Source organism: Schistocerca serialis, chromosome 5 (assembly GCF_023864345.2).
Source record: "Schistocerca serialis cubense isolate TAMUIC-IGC-003099 chromosome 5, iqSchSeri2.2, whole genome shotgun sequence".
Taxonomy (NCBI): Eukaryota; Metazoa; Arthropoda; class Insecta; order Orthoptera; family Acrididae; genus Schistocerca; species Schistocerca serialis.
In genome coordinates, this window is record NC_064642.1 from 533,990,923 (window position 1) to 534,005,172 (window position 14,250).

A 14,250-nucleotide genomic window follows, 5' to 3' on the forward strand; every position below is an offset into this window, starting at 1 on the left:
TTGTTGATGATGACTCGATTAATTTTCATGGCTTCTTCTACATCAACAATTGCTTCTTGAAAAATACTCTCTGAGTAAAAATTGAATAGCAGAGGTTACAAAACGCATTCTAGTCGGACTCTTCCACAGATATTAACCAAGTATGTGTCACCATTATGAAACTGTGCTGTCTCTATACAGCGGACGTCTTTATGATATAGACTACTGGCCATTAAAATTGCTACACCAAGAAGAAATGCAGATGACAAACGGGTATTCATTGGACAGATATATTATACTAGAGCTGACATGTGATTACATTTTCACGCAATTTGGGTGCATAGATCCTGAGAAATCAGTGCCCAGAACAACCACCTCTGGCCGTAATAATGGCCTTGATACGCCTGGGCATTGAGTCAAACAGAGCTTGGATGGCGTGTACAGGTACAGCTGCCCATGCAGCTTCAACACGATACCACAGGTCATCAAGAGTATTGACTGGCGTATTGTGACGAGCCAGTTGCTCGGCCACCATTGACCAGACGTTTTCAGTTGGTGAGAGATCTGGAGAATGTGCTGGCCAGGGCAGCAGTCGAACATTTTCTGTATCCAGAAAGGCCCGTACAGGACCTGCAACATGCGGTCGTGCATTATCCTGCTGAAATGTAGGGTTTCGCAGGGAACGAATGAAGGGTAGAGCCACGTGTCGTAACACATCTGAAATGTAACGTCCACTGTTCAAAGTGCCTTCAATGCGGACAAGAGGTGACAGAGACGTGTAACCAATGGCACTCCATACCATCACGTCGGGTGATACGCCAGTATGACGATAACGAATACACGCTTCCGATGTGCGTTCACCGCGGTGTCGACAAACACGCATGCGACCATCATGATGCTGTAAACAGAACCTGGATTCATCCGAAAAAAATGACGTTTTGCCATTCGTGCACCCAGGTTCGTCGTTGAGTACACCGTCGCAGGAGATCCTGTCTGTGATGCAGCGTCAAGGGTACCGCAGCCATGGTCTCCGAGCTGACAGTCCATGCTGCTGCCAACATCGTCGAACTGTTCGTGCAGACGGTTGTTGTCTTGCAAACGTCCCCATCTGTTGACTCAGGGATCGAGACGTGGCTGCACGATCCGTTACAGCCATGCGGATAAGACGCCTGTCATCTCGACTGCTAGTGATACGAGGCCGTTGGGATCCAGCACGGCGTTCCGTATTACCCTCCTGAAAATACTGATTCCATATTCTGCTAACAGTCATTCAATCTCGACCAACGCGAGCAGCAATGTCGCGATACGATAATCCGCGATCGCGATAGACTACAATCTGACTTTTATCAAAGTCGGAAGCGTTATGGTACGCATTTCTCCTCCTTACACGAGGCATCACAACAGCTTTTCACCAGGCAACGCCGGTCAACTGCTGTTTGTGTAGGATAAATCGTTTGGAAACTTTCCTCATGTCAGCACGTTGTAGGTGTCGCCATCGGCGCCAACCTTGTGTGAATACTCTGAAAAGCTAATCATTTGCATATCACAGCATCTTCTTCCTGTCGGTTAAATTTCGCGTCTGTAGCACGTCATCTTCGTGGTGTAGCAATTTTAATGGCCAGTAGTATATATTAGAATTTCCATAGGTTTATGATGTTGTACTCTTCAAAAGATTATTCATATCAACACGCAAATGGAGTGGGAAAGCAAATCGATAATATTGGAACGGTATTCCCCCCCCCCCTCCCCCCAATACACTGTACACTGGTTTTCGGAGTGTTTTGTACATGTTCTAGTTTTAGGGGGAGAAAATACAAAGTTCCTACAAACACTAGCCACTTGGTTGTGGAACTATGGTACATTTCACAAATACAAGAATCCTTCAAGCAGAAGTCTCCCTACGGTTGGTGACCCGACTATTGCGGGCCTGTAGCCTTGTGTGCAGTACGGTAATAGCTTTCCTCTTTTCCGGCAGGTGACGGCCGCTACAGGAGGCCTGGCTCGCCCTGGCGCCCTAGGGCTGGCGGTGACGTCAGGCTGGGTGGCGACCTCCAAGGCGACGCTGTGGACGGGCACCCTACCAGCCGCTATCCCACTACCTGCGTTCGATGCGCGCCCGGTCGTCACCGCGCCGACAGACCCCTTGGGAACGCCGCCCGTTTACGGAAGCGGCGTCGTCTGGCACGGCAGTGCCACAGTGCTGTCGCCTCTGGAGGTCTCCTTCGTGGGCTCCTTCTCTGCACCATCCTACACTCACGGACCTCCACTCAACTTCTCCATCAGCTGGACCCAAGGGCAGTTCTCCCTACGTTGTAAGCTCTTGTGGAACGCTACGATAGATGGCCTGGTCGACCCCAACCTCGTCTACTCTTCCCCAATATACTTCCAGCAGATCAAGGTTCCTCCAGTGAAAGAAAAGAAAGCGAAGGACAAAAAGGTCGACGGCGGTGACGACAAGCCAGCAATGACGGTCAGTGACGACGTGATGCTGCAGCTGGCCACCGCTGTCGATGCCGTAGGTGACTCTGGCTTGCGTGTACCTGTTATCTTGCAAGGCAACTTCTCTCCTGACAAGACGACCTTCTACTGGAATGGCAACGCTATCGTGATGTTCAAGAAGAAGGCCCCAATGATGGGTGAAAGCAGCAACGTGGCTCCTCGGGCGCCTGCTTCGCTCTTTCCAGTGAGTGGCTTCGGACCTTTCTCGTGGACGGCCCGACTCGGTGGCATGGTCACTTCTGGATACGTACGTGGAGCCAGCGACAGTGGCGGCGGGCGCGTCACCATGTGGGACGGTAGCCTGCCGGCGGCCATTCCCAGCCGTCCGTTCGATTCCTTCCAGTATCCGACGGCTGCACTTACGGAGACGGCTTTCACTCCGATGGTATTCGGCCACGGCGTGACTTGGCAAGGTTCCATGACGTCTGACCCAGTAGCGGGCACAGCAATGCTACAGGGCACCTTCTCAGTTCCCAGGTATGTCCACGGTGTCGGACCGTTCAACTTCTCCATCGATTGGTGGCGCGGCGACTTCCAGTTTAACGTACAGCTGCTCTGGAACGTGTCGATAGATGGTGTGGTGACTCCTGATCGTACTTTCACGTCGCCCATCTTCTTTAGCGGAGCTACCGTCCTCGACAATGGCAAATCGTTGCTGTCTGGAATCCAGATGACAGCCAGGGATGCCGCCATCGAGCTCGCTGAGGAGTCTGCCATTGCAGCTGGAGCTGTTCGTGCACCAGTCATCCTTCAGGGAACCTATTCGCCGGACAAAACTATGTTCCTCTGGTCTGGCAAAGTGGTTGCCTCAATACCAAGGATACCAACCACTCCACCGATGCAATTCCTATTTGAAGGCGCTGCTGCTGAGGATGGAAAGGATGGTAAAGGCGCTAAAGGAGGAAAAGGTGGTAAAGGAGGAAAAACAGACAAAAAAGATGATGCAGGAGGCAAGAAGGATGGCAAAGGCGGAAAGCCCGCGGGTGGCAAATCTGGTGGCGGTGGAGGTGGCGCCGTTGGCCTAACAGGCATCACAGGCTACATCAACGCCAACTTCACGCTAGACCCCGAAGATCTTTATTACAATGATACAGCAACAAACACGACAAAGATGCGCCCGACATACCTGAATGTGTGGTCTGGACAGGTGCCGGTAACACTGCCAGTGCCATTCTTCAACAGTAGTCTGGTCGATCCACAGCCCACTGATCCCACAACAGCAGCTGCACTGTCCATCACGTGGTCAGCTTCAATGGCTCCTGGTGGTGCTGCAGGAGCTATCAAGTTGAAGGGCACGTACAAACTTCCAGTATCAGTGATGGCCACTGTGGACCCCGATATCGACGTGGAGTGGTCGAGCGGTGAGTTCTCGCTGTCTGGCACACCCCTGTGGAAGGCACCCCCGCCTACCATGGTGCAACCAGGCGTCAACTTCACATCACCAGTCTTCTACCGCAGCGTCGCGCCCACGAAGAGCACGATGAAGGGGTTGTTCGAAGGCGACCCTGCAGACCCCACAGCGGCTACTAAGGTGCCCATTATCCTGCAGGGCACGTTCACGCCAGATAACAGCGGCTTCGTCTGGTCCGGGAACGCGCTCGTCATTTTCCCATATGCTGCAGCCTGAGCGAGCCACTCTGGAAGGAACGTCAGTGTCACATTATCTGACAGCACTTTTCTTGGCTAACTATTACCAAAGCATTCTTCTACGCAGCTCTTCTGTCCAATGTCTTGGCCTTCCACACATCTATTCCCTTCCTTACTATCGGTGCTGTTTTTTTCCCCTTTGGAGCCGTCCATATACCCTTTTTCAGTATTACTATAACACAGCTTATTCTCCAATCAGTTCTACATCCCTCACACATTACAGTCCATAGTATTTAATTCTGAGAAGCAATTTTATTACACGCGACGTTATACTTTTCAGTCAAGATTGAAACATTTACTTTTATATTTTTAAGCACTTATGTGGAAATGAAACAGCATTTCGTGGCTTTGAGCTAGTGGTAACACTATTTCAGCAGATGATATGGTGTTATTTGGCGTAATTTTCCGTACTGCAGTTACTTTCCCTGTACACTTTAATAGCCATATGAAAACAGATACAGTGAAGGTGGAAGCACAAGTGTTAAACGAAATGTGTACTTAAGTAGGTAGCTCCACTAAAGAGAAGTATCATTACATTTCTGTGTGAGCATCTACACAGCGAAGGTGACGAAGTTTACGTGAAAGTGTTGTGTCAAAGGTTGTATAACAAAGCTATTTGGTTTAGTTATCCGTGGCTCCAAACAAAACTCTAAGTCAAAGAAGTCTGATTTAGTATTGTACAGTTTTCTGAACTGGTGTATGATACCGCTATCGATTATTACCTTCACGTAACAATCAAGTTGAAGAATGACTGAAACATATGTGAGGTTTGTAGAACACTTGTTCTCTAAAGGAAACAGAAAATAATAATGTTCATACTGACGTTCTTACCACTCTAATTCAAGACTTTTAAACTTATTTCAGAATGGCACGCACATTTTACGTCGACTGCTATAGATCAATTGTGCCATTGGTAAGGGAATCTCAGTGATTAGCTGTAGAAAACAACATTTGCTTAGTCGTCTGTCACCAGGTCACTCGTTCTGAGGGACAAGATAACAGTAAATTCTTCAGGTGAGAGTTGAGCGCCATCTCTTCTTTCGCTGCGTTCTCTTTCACGATGGGTAATTTTAGTTTTAGTCTGTTAAAAAAACGCTATAGATTTAGCGAAAACAAGAATAGATAGTTGTACGTAAGTGACGAAATGACTGTAAACAATGTAATTTAATTACATATCTTATTTCATAAGTGATTACTTGAAACAGTTCACAAATTCGGTTATTGTAAACAAAATATAATGCAATACACAAGCGTCACTTCTGCTTCCTCCATCACTTTCACGAGAAACATCGAAGCATTTCAAATTGCTGAGAGAGACAATCCAATGCCATATCTGTTTATTAGTCAGAGTTTTCTCGAGATTGCTCAGTATTGCAGGCATTTCGTCTTTGATGTTACAAAGTGTAAACTGTGATGCAATTTATCGATAGTTTTTTTAACTCCTGTAAAAAAATTTTATACGTAGAACCTTTCTGCGAATTTCAGATTAATAACTGGCACGAGACATTTTCCTTTCAGTATCCACTGACGTTTTATGTAATTACTAGCTTTATTTTCGTTACGAATTTGTTATTAATTATTTGTATATCTTGTGATCCTTAGAATCATAATTACTTATTAGTGTAATCATATGGATATTTAAGTTGTTTTATATAAATTATACCCAACTAAGGGTATTAACACTAACAGACGATGGAAGAAAATATTTGTGGTGTTCATTTTGTATTTTATGTTGCGTTGTTGTATTTGAATCTATAATTTTGTGCTTAAACCATTAGTTAGTTTCGTATTTTTTAAAAGACTTTTTCCTTGAATAATAATCGAATTTGTTTTCAAAATTATTTAGTTTTTTAAAGTAAGCTATCCTGATTTTGTCAGTTGTGTTGCTGTTTTTAGAATACTATGTACTGGTGTATCTGAACTCCGTCAAGAAGACACATTTTTTCAATAAAAATATGAACATGTGTACATTCTTTTCTTGTGATCTAACCAACTGATGAAGCTGGAGCCTGCTCATCCTTCACATCGCTAGTTTTCCCAAACTCGTCACGCTGTACAATACTGCAAAGGATACTCCACCAAGTCGTCGCCAACGTATTTGTGTAGTTATCTACATCTGACAAGAACGAACTGGTCAAGGTATTGGTTGTGTGAACTATTCAGGGTTATGCTAACGTGATCTGGCAAAACCTTCTTTTTTACTAAATCTTTTCTTCAGCTGAAATGCAAGAATTAAAATATTTAAAGAATGTGAATTCATAGCTGAATCATCAGTATATCTTTCAAGTTAACATTAGACAAGGAATTAATAATAATCTAATAAATGATAAAAATACTGATTATATCAGTGAGCATTTTGTATCCGCTGGAAGATATATTTTTAACGACCTACATTATTTTTAGGTCTTCTTGCAGCAAATTTTCTATATTCTATGCTACAAATTGTTTGAAATACTTTCAGATGTAGACTAGAGAAACAAAACAACAGAAATGCAACGATTGCTGTAAGATATTTTTTCTTTAAACAAAAATTTCAAGTGGACTACGAGAAAATAAAGAAGCGATATTAACGTTAACGATTTATTCAAACTTTTTGAAGGTAATAGTGAATTGTCAAGTTGTTGTTAATTAAAACGTATACACAAGAGGTTACATTTAAAATACTAGTAATAAAAAATAAAATATAATAAAAAGCACTCACACACACCAAACAATGATCTGTCTCTGACGCACCCTGCTATGTGGTCTCAGAACCATCTGCGTTTTAAGTCTTTTGCTTTGTAACTTAAAATGATATTCCACCATCTTGTTCTATTAGGTGATTGTGTTACTAACTAATCCGTATTCTTCATCTTCATTTTCCTTTCTTAGCCAGTCTCGAAAATAACACGCAAATAAATGTCCCCTGACGTTCCATAACATTTAAATCAGCTGTGAAACTGTGTATTTGAACTCTGGTTCTCCTGGAAATGAATCTAGCGTTTTATCACTGTGCCTTCCTGCTTGACGGTCCCTTCCATGCCAAAATCTTTCCATTTTTTGTTCTCTTCGTCCTCTGAAAATTTTTCTACTCAGCCGATCCTTTTTATGAAAACTCACACGCCAACAGTAACTACACATACCTATCGGAACTAAAAATCCACCAAGCAACGCCATTTTTGCCGAAAGACTTTCAGAATTTTAGGTTTGTTGTTATATATAATTTTAGGTTTGTTTCAAAATGTTTTAACTTATAACTTATTTTCCATAACACTTCTTGGTATGTTGAATTCTCTAACCGATTATTGATATGTCGTAGAGTAATAAGGTAACAGATTTACTAAGAAACACAGTACTGACAAGATCTTCTCGATTACAACACTTTAAAAAGTTTCAATGAAATGTTTTTTTCCTAGACATATGAGCATTTTTTCACATTTAGAAAACCTTACCTTTCCGGAGAATTTTTTTTTTATTTCAGAACAGAGATATGTTACTTAGCTGGCTAGAGGTGGAAGAGTGGTTCGAGATACAACCCCCTCCCCAGATGTTCACGTAAAAAGTCAGTAGTTAATACACACTGGTGTTACGCAAACGCAATGGAATAAACGAGAAATTTGCGACTCGGTGAATTTTTGTCGATGTTGTTAAGTAAAACAGAGACTTTCACAATAGTACGTAGAAAAAGTAATCATCTCATTATTATTTAACCAAGCGATATACATTGTTTTGTTTGTGGTTTTCAGTTAGAAAACTGGTTTGATGAGACTGTCCACGCTAGCCTACCCTTGTAAATGTCTTCTTCATTACAGAGCTAGTGTTCACTATATCCGTTAGAACCTGCTTACAGTAGCCACGCCTCTCCTGGAATTTTTATTCCTTACTCTTCCCCTTGTTACCAAACTGACTATTCCTTGATGTCTCAGAACGTGTTCCAACAATGTATCTCTTATGTTAGTCAACTTGCTTCCTAAAGCGCTTCTCTCTCTAATTCGATTCAACTTATCCAGATAATCTTGAGCACTCTTCTTCGCGCAGCTTATGGTACACGTTACACTTCCATAACAGCTACACTTCAGACAAATACTTACAGAAAATACTTCCGAATATTCAGATTTATATCTTGTAATTCCTAATCAGTATTTTACATCCTTTTTGTTTCTGCCGTCGTCAGGTATTTTGCTGGGAAAATAGAAAAGACATATACTGCTTTTAGTATCTCCTTTCCTAATATAACTAGCTCTGCATTGCCTGATTCAATGCGACTACACGCGTGATTATGATTGTTTTAATTTTATTTGCGTTCCTCGTGTATCATCTTTTCAAGACGCTATCCATTCCGTACAAGCGATCATCCAATTCCTTTATTGTCTCTGGCAGAATTAGTGTTATCTGTTAACCTCAAACTTTTTATTTCTTCTCTTTGAAGTTCAGTTCCAGTAACAAATTTTTCCTCTTTTTCCTTTACTGCTTGCTCTCTCTCTCTCTCTCTCTCTCTCTCTCTCTCTATATATATATATATATATATATATATATATATATATATATATATATATATATATATATATATATATAGGGTGTTAAAAAAGTATTCCATACTTTGAGAGTTGATAGTATGGCGCAAGACAAGAAAAATGTCCATTAAATTGGCCTCTAAAACGCAGAGCTGAAGAGCTCATCTTCGCTACTATGAAACACATCGCTTCTACTACAAGCTCTCTGCTTCTACGAACGACCTACAGAATGCAGTAAACAAATGAGGACACATTCCTCCGTTGTTGTCCATGGATACAGCATGCAGTAAACATCTGCTAGTGTTGTTACTGTACACCCTATTCACAGATCTGGCTACGTGCAGCGCATACGTTAATTCTAACAGAACGTAAATCTGATGTTCGCTGTAAAAGACGGCTGAATAATGTGCAGATGGTACCCTGCGTTCTAGACATTTTTCAGCATGCAGGGAATGCGCTCGACGGTTGCTTCCATTTTGTTATACCATAACAGAAGATCATGTCCACCATTTCCAATAGGCATCCATTACCATGGTAAGTGCAAAGACAAAACTACAATGCAAAACCATTTTACAAATTTATCAAAACACAAACTGGTTGCATTAGAATTAACGTATGCGCTGCACTTTGTCAGAACTGTAAATACGACGTGCAGTAACAACACAACTGCATGCTACATCCATGTACAATAACGGAGGAATATGCCCTCATTTGTTTACTGTGTTATATAGGTCTTTTTTAATAGCAAAGAGCTTGCAGTAGAAGTGATGTGTTTCAGAGAATGGAAGATAAACAAGTGCTCACAGCTCTTCAGTTATGCATGTTGCATCCTGTCTGCTCGTCAAATATGGGGTACCTAGGAAATCTGCTTTCTCGGATCGCTAGACAACAATTCAAGTAAACAGTCTTAATGAATTTTATTACAAAAGGAAACGATTACAATACTAATCTTTCTGTTAAACAGGTGTGTCGCAAGCAAAGGGCGACACACAAAATAAAATCTCATCAGTATATACAATTCTTGGCAAACCTACGTTTCTAGCATTTGTAGACTTAGAGAAAGCTTTTGGCAATGTTGACTGGAATACTCTCTTTCAAATTCTAAAGGTGGCAGGGGTAAAATACAGGGAGCGAAAGGCTATTTACAGTTTGTACAGAAACCAGATGGCAGTTATAAGAGTCGAGGGGCATGAAAAGGAAGCAGTGGTTGGGAAGGGTGTGAGACAGGGTTGTAGCCTCTCCCCGATGTTATTCAATCTGTATATTGAGCAAGCAGTAAAGGAAACGAAAGAAGAATTTGGAGTAGGTATTAAAATCCATGGAGAAGAAATAAAAACCTTGAGGTTCGCCGATGGCATTGTAATTCTGTCAGAGACAGCAAAGGACTTGGAAGAGCAGTTGAACGGAATGGACAGTGTCTTGAAAGTTGGATATAAGGACATCAACAAAAGCAAAAGGAGGATAATGGAATGTAGTCGAATTAAGTCGGGTGATGCTGAGGGAATTAGATTAGGAAATGAGACACTTAAAGTAGTAAAGGAGTTTTGCTATTTGGGGAGCAAAATAACTGATGATGGTCGAAGTAGAGAGGATATAAAATGTAGACTGGCAATGGCAAGGAAAGCGTTTCTGAAGAGAAATTTGTTAACATAGAGTAAAGATTTAAGTGTCAGGAAGTCGTTTCTGAAAGTATTTGTATGGAGTGTAGCCATGTATGGAAGTGAAAATTGGACGATAAATAGTTTGGACAAGAAGAGAATAGAAGCTTTCGAAATGTGGTGCTACAGGAGAATGCTGAAGATTAGATGGGTAGATCACATAACTAATGAGGAGGTGTTGAATAGAAATGGGGAGAAGAGAAGTTTGTGGCACAACTTGACAAGAAGAAGGGACCGGTTGGTAGGACATGTTCTGAGACATCAGGGGATTACAAATTTAGCATTGGAGGACAGCGTGGAGGTTAAAAATCGTAGAGGGAGACCAAGAGATGAATACACGAAGCAGGTTCAGAGGGATGTAGGTTGCAGTAAGTACTGGGAAATGAAGAAGCTTGCACAGGATAGAGTAACATGGAGAGCTGCATCAAACCAGTCTCGGGACTGAAGACCACAACAATACATACAATTCCTAAGTCGCTGATCTCGAAGTGTCTAATCTCCATGTTGCTGTTGACGTCGGTGAACTGGGCCACGGCCAGTCGGCGCGGCGCTTATGTCGTCTTCGCGCAGAGGGCGCTGCCGTCGTATTGTCGTCTTGGAGAGGGTTGGGTCATCGTGCAAATCCCTGACGTCTTATTCGCAGCCCCTTCTGCTCTCTCGTTTCGGACTGGCGTTCCGGCGCTTGACCTTACGCTGTAACAATGTATTTTAGACCCCATGTTTACTGGATATGTTTCTATAGTTTTGGTCCATACTACCACATCTCAAGTCCGCCTCCGTAACTGACTGATGTGCATGTGATCCAGCTTCTATTCCCGGTACTGCTAGGGATCTTCCCTTAGTGAGAGGATTGCTGCAGGATGCTCTAAGCCTCGTGAGGCCAACTGAGGAGATACTCCACTGATTAGTAGCTGTTCCATAGTCAAGAAACCCGACAACGACCAGGAGAGTGGTGTGCTGACCACACGCTCCTGTTTGTTCATTCAATGACGCCGTTCATAGAGGATGTAGATTGCAAGTGCTACTCTGAGATGAAGAGGATGGCACAGGAGAGGAATTCATGGCGGGCCGCATCAAATCAGGCAGAAGACTGATGACTCAAAAAAGGTGGTATAGAACTGCCTTGTATAATGTCACCCTTCGTGATGTCAGGTATTGAAAATGGATCAACAGGATTAAAAATTAATTGTGCAACAATAAAAAAGTATTTTAGTAAACTAAAGTATCGTTTATTTATTACTTAATACATATTTCTCATTGATATGAAAAAGTAATACACATATCGTAGAACGTAACTGAAAATAGTATTTTTCCCTACCATTTATTTACTTGGTTCGCCAACACATTACCAAGAAGTTAGCACTAATGTAATCAATATTAGTATAAAATTTATTTCTCTAAAATAGATGATTATACTATACTTAAAAAGAGGTAAGTGGAAAATTACGCTAAAAGTCCTAAAAACGCATTATTTAAACACAGAATCCATAGCCTAGATATAAATGTCTCTGTGGCTACATCTATGCATATGACCTGAGCTTGAGGAACGAATGTAACTCTTCGAATCACATGTCTGAATGTTAAAGCCCACATTTACACAGAACTGGAGAGATTATTATCAAGAAAGTAATAATCAAAAATGAACAGGCTAATACGTGTATGACTAGAATTAAATTTTATCACGTCTATTAATGGTTGCTGCAATGCGAGACTAGCCACAAATTTTTTCAGCAGCCTCTACTTGTCCTGATGTGGATCATCGTACACAGTTAGGAACATAATGAAGAGAATGATGCCAAATGTTCTTGGTTACTAGTTCCGCGTCATTCTTGTTGAATCCTCGGACTCGACGTTTTGGCATTCTTGTTGTTGTGTGAACTGACTTCAGAGTGAGGCGCACTGTCATTAATTTAAGGATAATACTGCACGTGTTTACCACCTCATATATTGATGAGAAGCTGTTGAACGACGTTGCCGTGACTGGAGCAATCGCTCCCTGGATTACGAGAGGTTGGAGGGCGGGCTATGATCGCCACCTTGTTTGTGTTAATGCTGATCTCTGCAAACGCCTCTAGTGCTTTCGTAGCACTGGAGCTAGGCAGCCATGCTCCCGTTATTTAAAAGTCGTCATCGTTACAACTGGAACTGTTCGTACGTTTACGTATTTCAACGGACCGTCTAGCTTTTCGTTTACACTGATATTGTGCTTACATGAATATTAGCAAAGCCTATATACCGACCACACATTTCTCTATACACTGCTGCAGTCGACATGCTAATTTGCTTGAGGGCCACCTGTCATTCACGCTATTTTAAGTATTCTTTTACTTTTTAAGTATTCTCTTACAGTGTGAATTTTGTTACACTTGCACCTAATTTCGTACGCTCCAGTCGTCCGTAAAGGATCTGGTTGACCATTCGTCGCCGCGTGGAGTGGCAGCGCGGTTAAGAGGCGCCATTTCACGGACTGAGCGGCCCCTCCCGCCGGAGGTTTGAGTCCTCCCTCGGGCATGGGTGTGTGTGTTGTCCTTAGCATAAGTTAGTTCAAGTTAGTGTAAGTATTGTGTAAGTCTAGGGACCGATGAGCTCAGCAGTTTGGTCCTTCAGGAATTCACACACATTTGAACATTTTTGACCTTTAGTCGATCTTCAAATATATTTAGTGATTGCTGGAAAATATGAATGGCTTAAAACCTTTATGTCAGATGATCTTCCCAATACTCAAAAACAAGGCGTCACGAACAAACACATCCCAGACACTGTACTTGCGTGCGTGTAAGAAGGCAGGTACATAACACGTTTTGCACAGATCGAGATAGCGAATACAGGGTTACTCTAAGGAATCTCTGTGGTTTCAGAAGACTTCTGAGCGAAAACTACAAGACACACAGAAAATGAACACGTATCAGTGGATACAGAATCTCCACAAGTTTGTAGCTCACTTGTGAGCACAGATTGTGACGCAGCAAAAGTCAGTAGTCCTATGCAAATATTGACAGCAGCCCGCTTTGAAGATCTGTTCGTTTTGCATCCCATCTACAGGCGTGAACTAATTCTATGCGACATTACAGAGCGGATGACTTGCCTGCACGTTCTGACGCCCTTATCCCCTAGTGTAACTACGCCACAGCACATGTTACAAATCTAAACTTGAAGAGATGCTCTATCCACTGATTTGTGCAATTTTTCTGTACGCCTGTAATTTTCAGGCATTCGTGTTCTGAGACGATAAAGATATTTATGAAAAGCCCTGTGTTTTGTGGTGCCACCAGTGTGTTCTCTATCTCTGTTCCAGACCACACACTCCAGCCGTTGGCAATCCTACGCTGAGGTGACCCACTGGGCAACTGTTTCTGTTTCTCATGCTCTCCCGAAAATTGTATGTACTCGGAGAATTGTCGCCATTGTTTGGCACCGCAGTACTTGTCATGTTTTCTTTACGTCGTCCATAACGAAGACAACAGTGGCTAAACATCCTCACCGTACCTAAACAGACAAGAACACCAGTGCACAGCCGGCCGGAGTGGCCGTGCGGTTCTAGGCGCTACAGTCTGGAACCGTGCTGCTGCTACGGTCGCAGGTTCGAATCCTACCTAGGGCATGCATGTGTGTGATGTCCTTAGGTTAGTTAGGTTTAATAAGTTCTGAGTTCTAGGCGACTGATGACCTCAGAAGTTAAGTCGCATAGTGCTCGGAGCCATTTGAACCATTTGAACCAGTGCACAATGTTCAAAGCACGCAGCGATGGGAACACTAGCAGTTGAAACAGAATGAGGCTATTGGCTTTAGTGTCACGTGGTACATCGCTTCTTGCTAATGCACATTGCCTTACGACCCACCTTCTTATCTGCACACCACTCTATAGTTCGGTTTAAACAATTTGGAATCTGACAGCTAGCGGGCTTGACTGTGCTGTTAGCAATACATCAATGGGTGTCTGGCATCGTCCGTTCTCACTGTGTAGGCACTTCCTG

At 42.7% G+C, this 14,250-nt stretch overlaps 1 protein-coding gene across 2 annotated transcripts in view; it reads left to right on the top strand.

The window, feature by feature from the left end:
* The window catches only part of LOC126481680 (uncharacterized), a 188,408-nt gene extending 182,317 nt beyond the window's left edge, over positions 1–6,091 (top strand). For both annotated transcript variants that reach the window (XM_050105613.1, XM_050105614.1), the window contains one exon: positions 1,955–6,091. In XM_050105613.1, coding sequence (XP_049961570.1) covers positions 1,955–4,105 — 2,151 coding nt within the window. In that variant the 3' untranslated portion in view covers positions 4,106–6,091. The remainder of the gene's footprint in view (positions 1–1,954) is intronic.
* Positions 6,092–14,250: the final 8,159 nt, after the last annotated feature.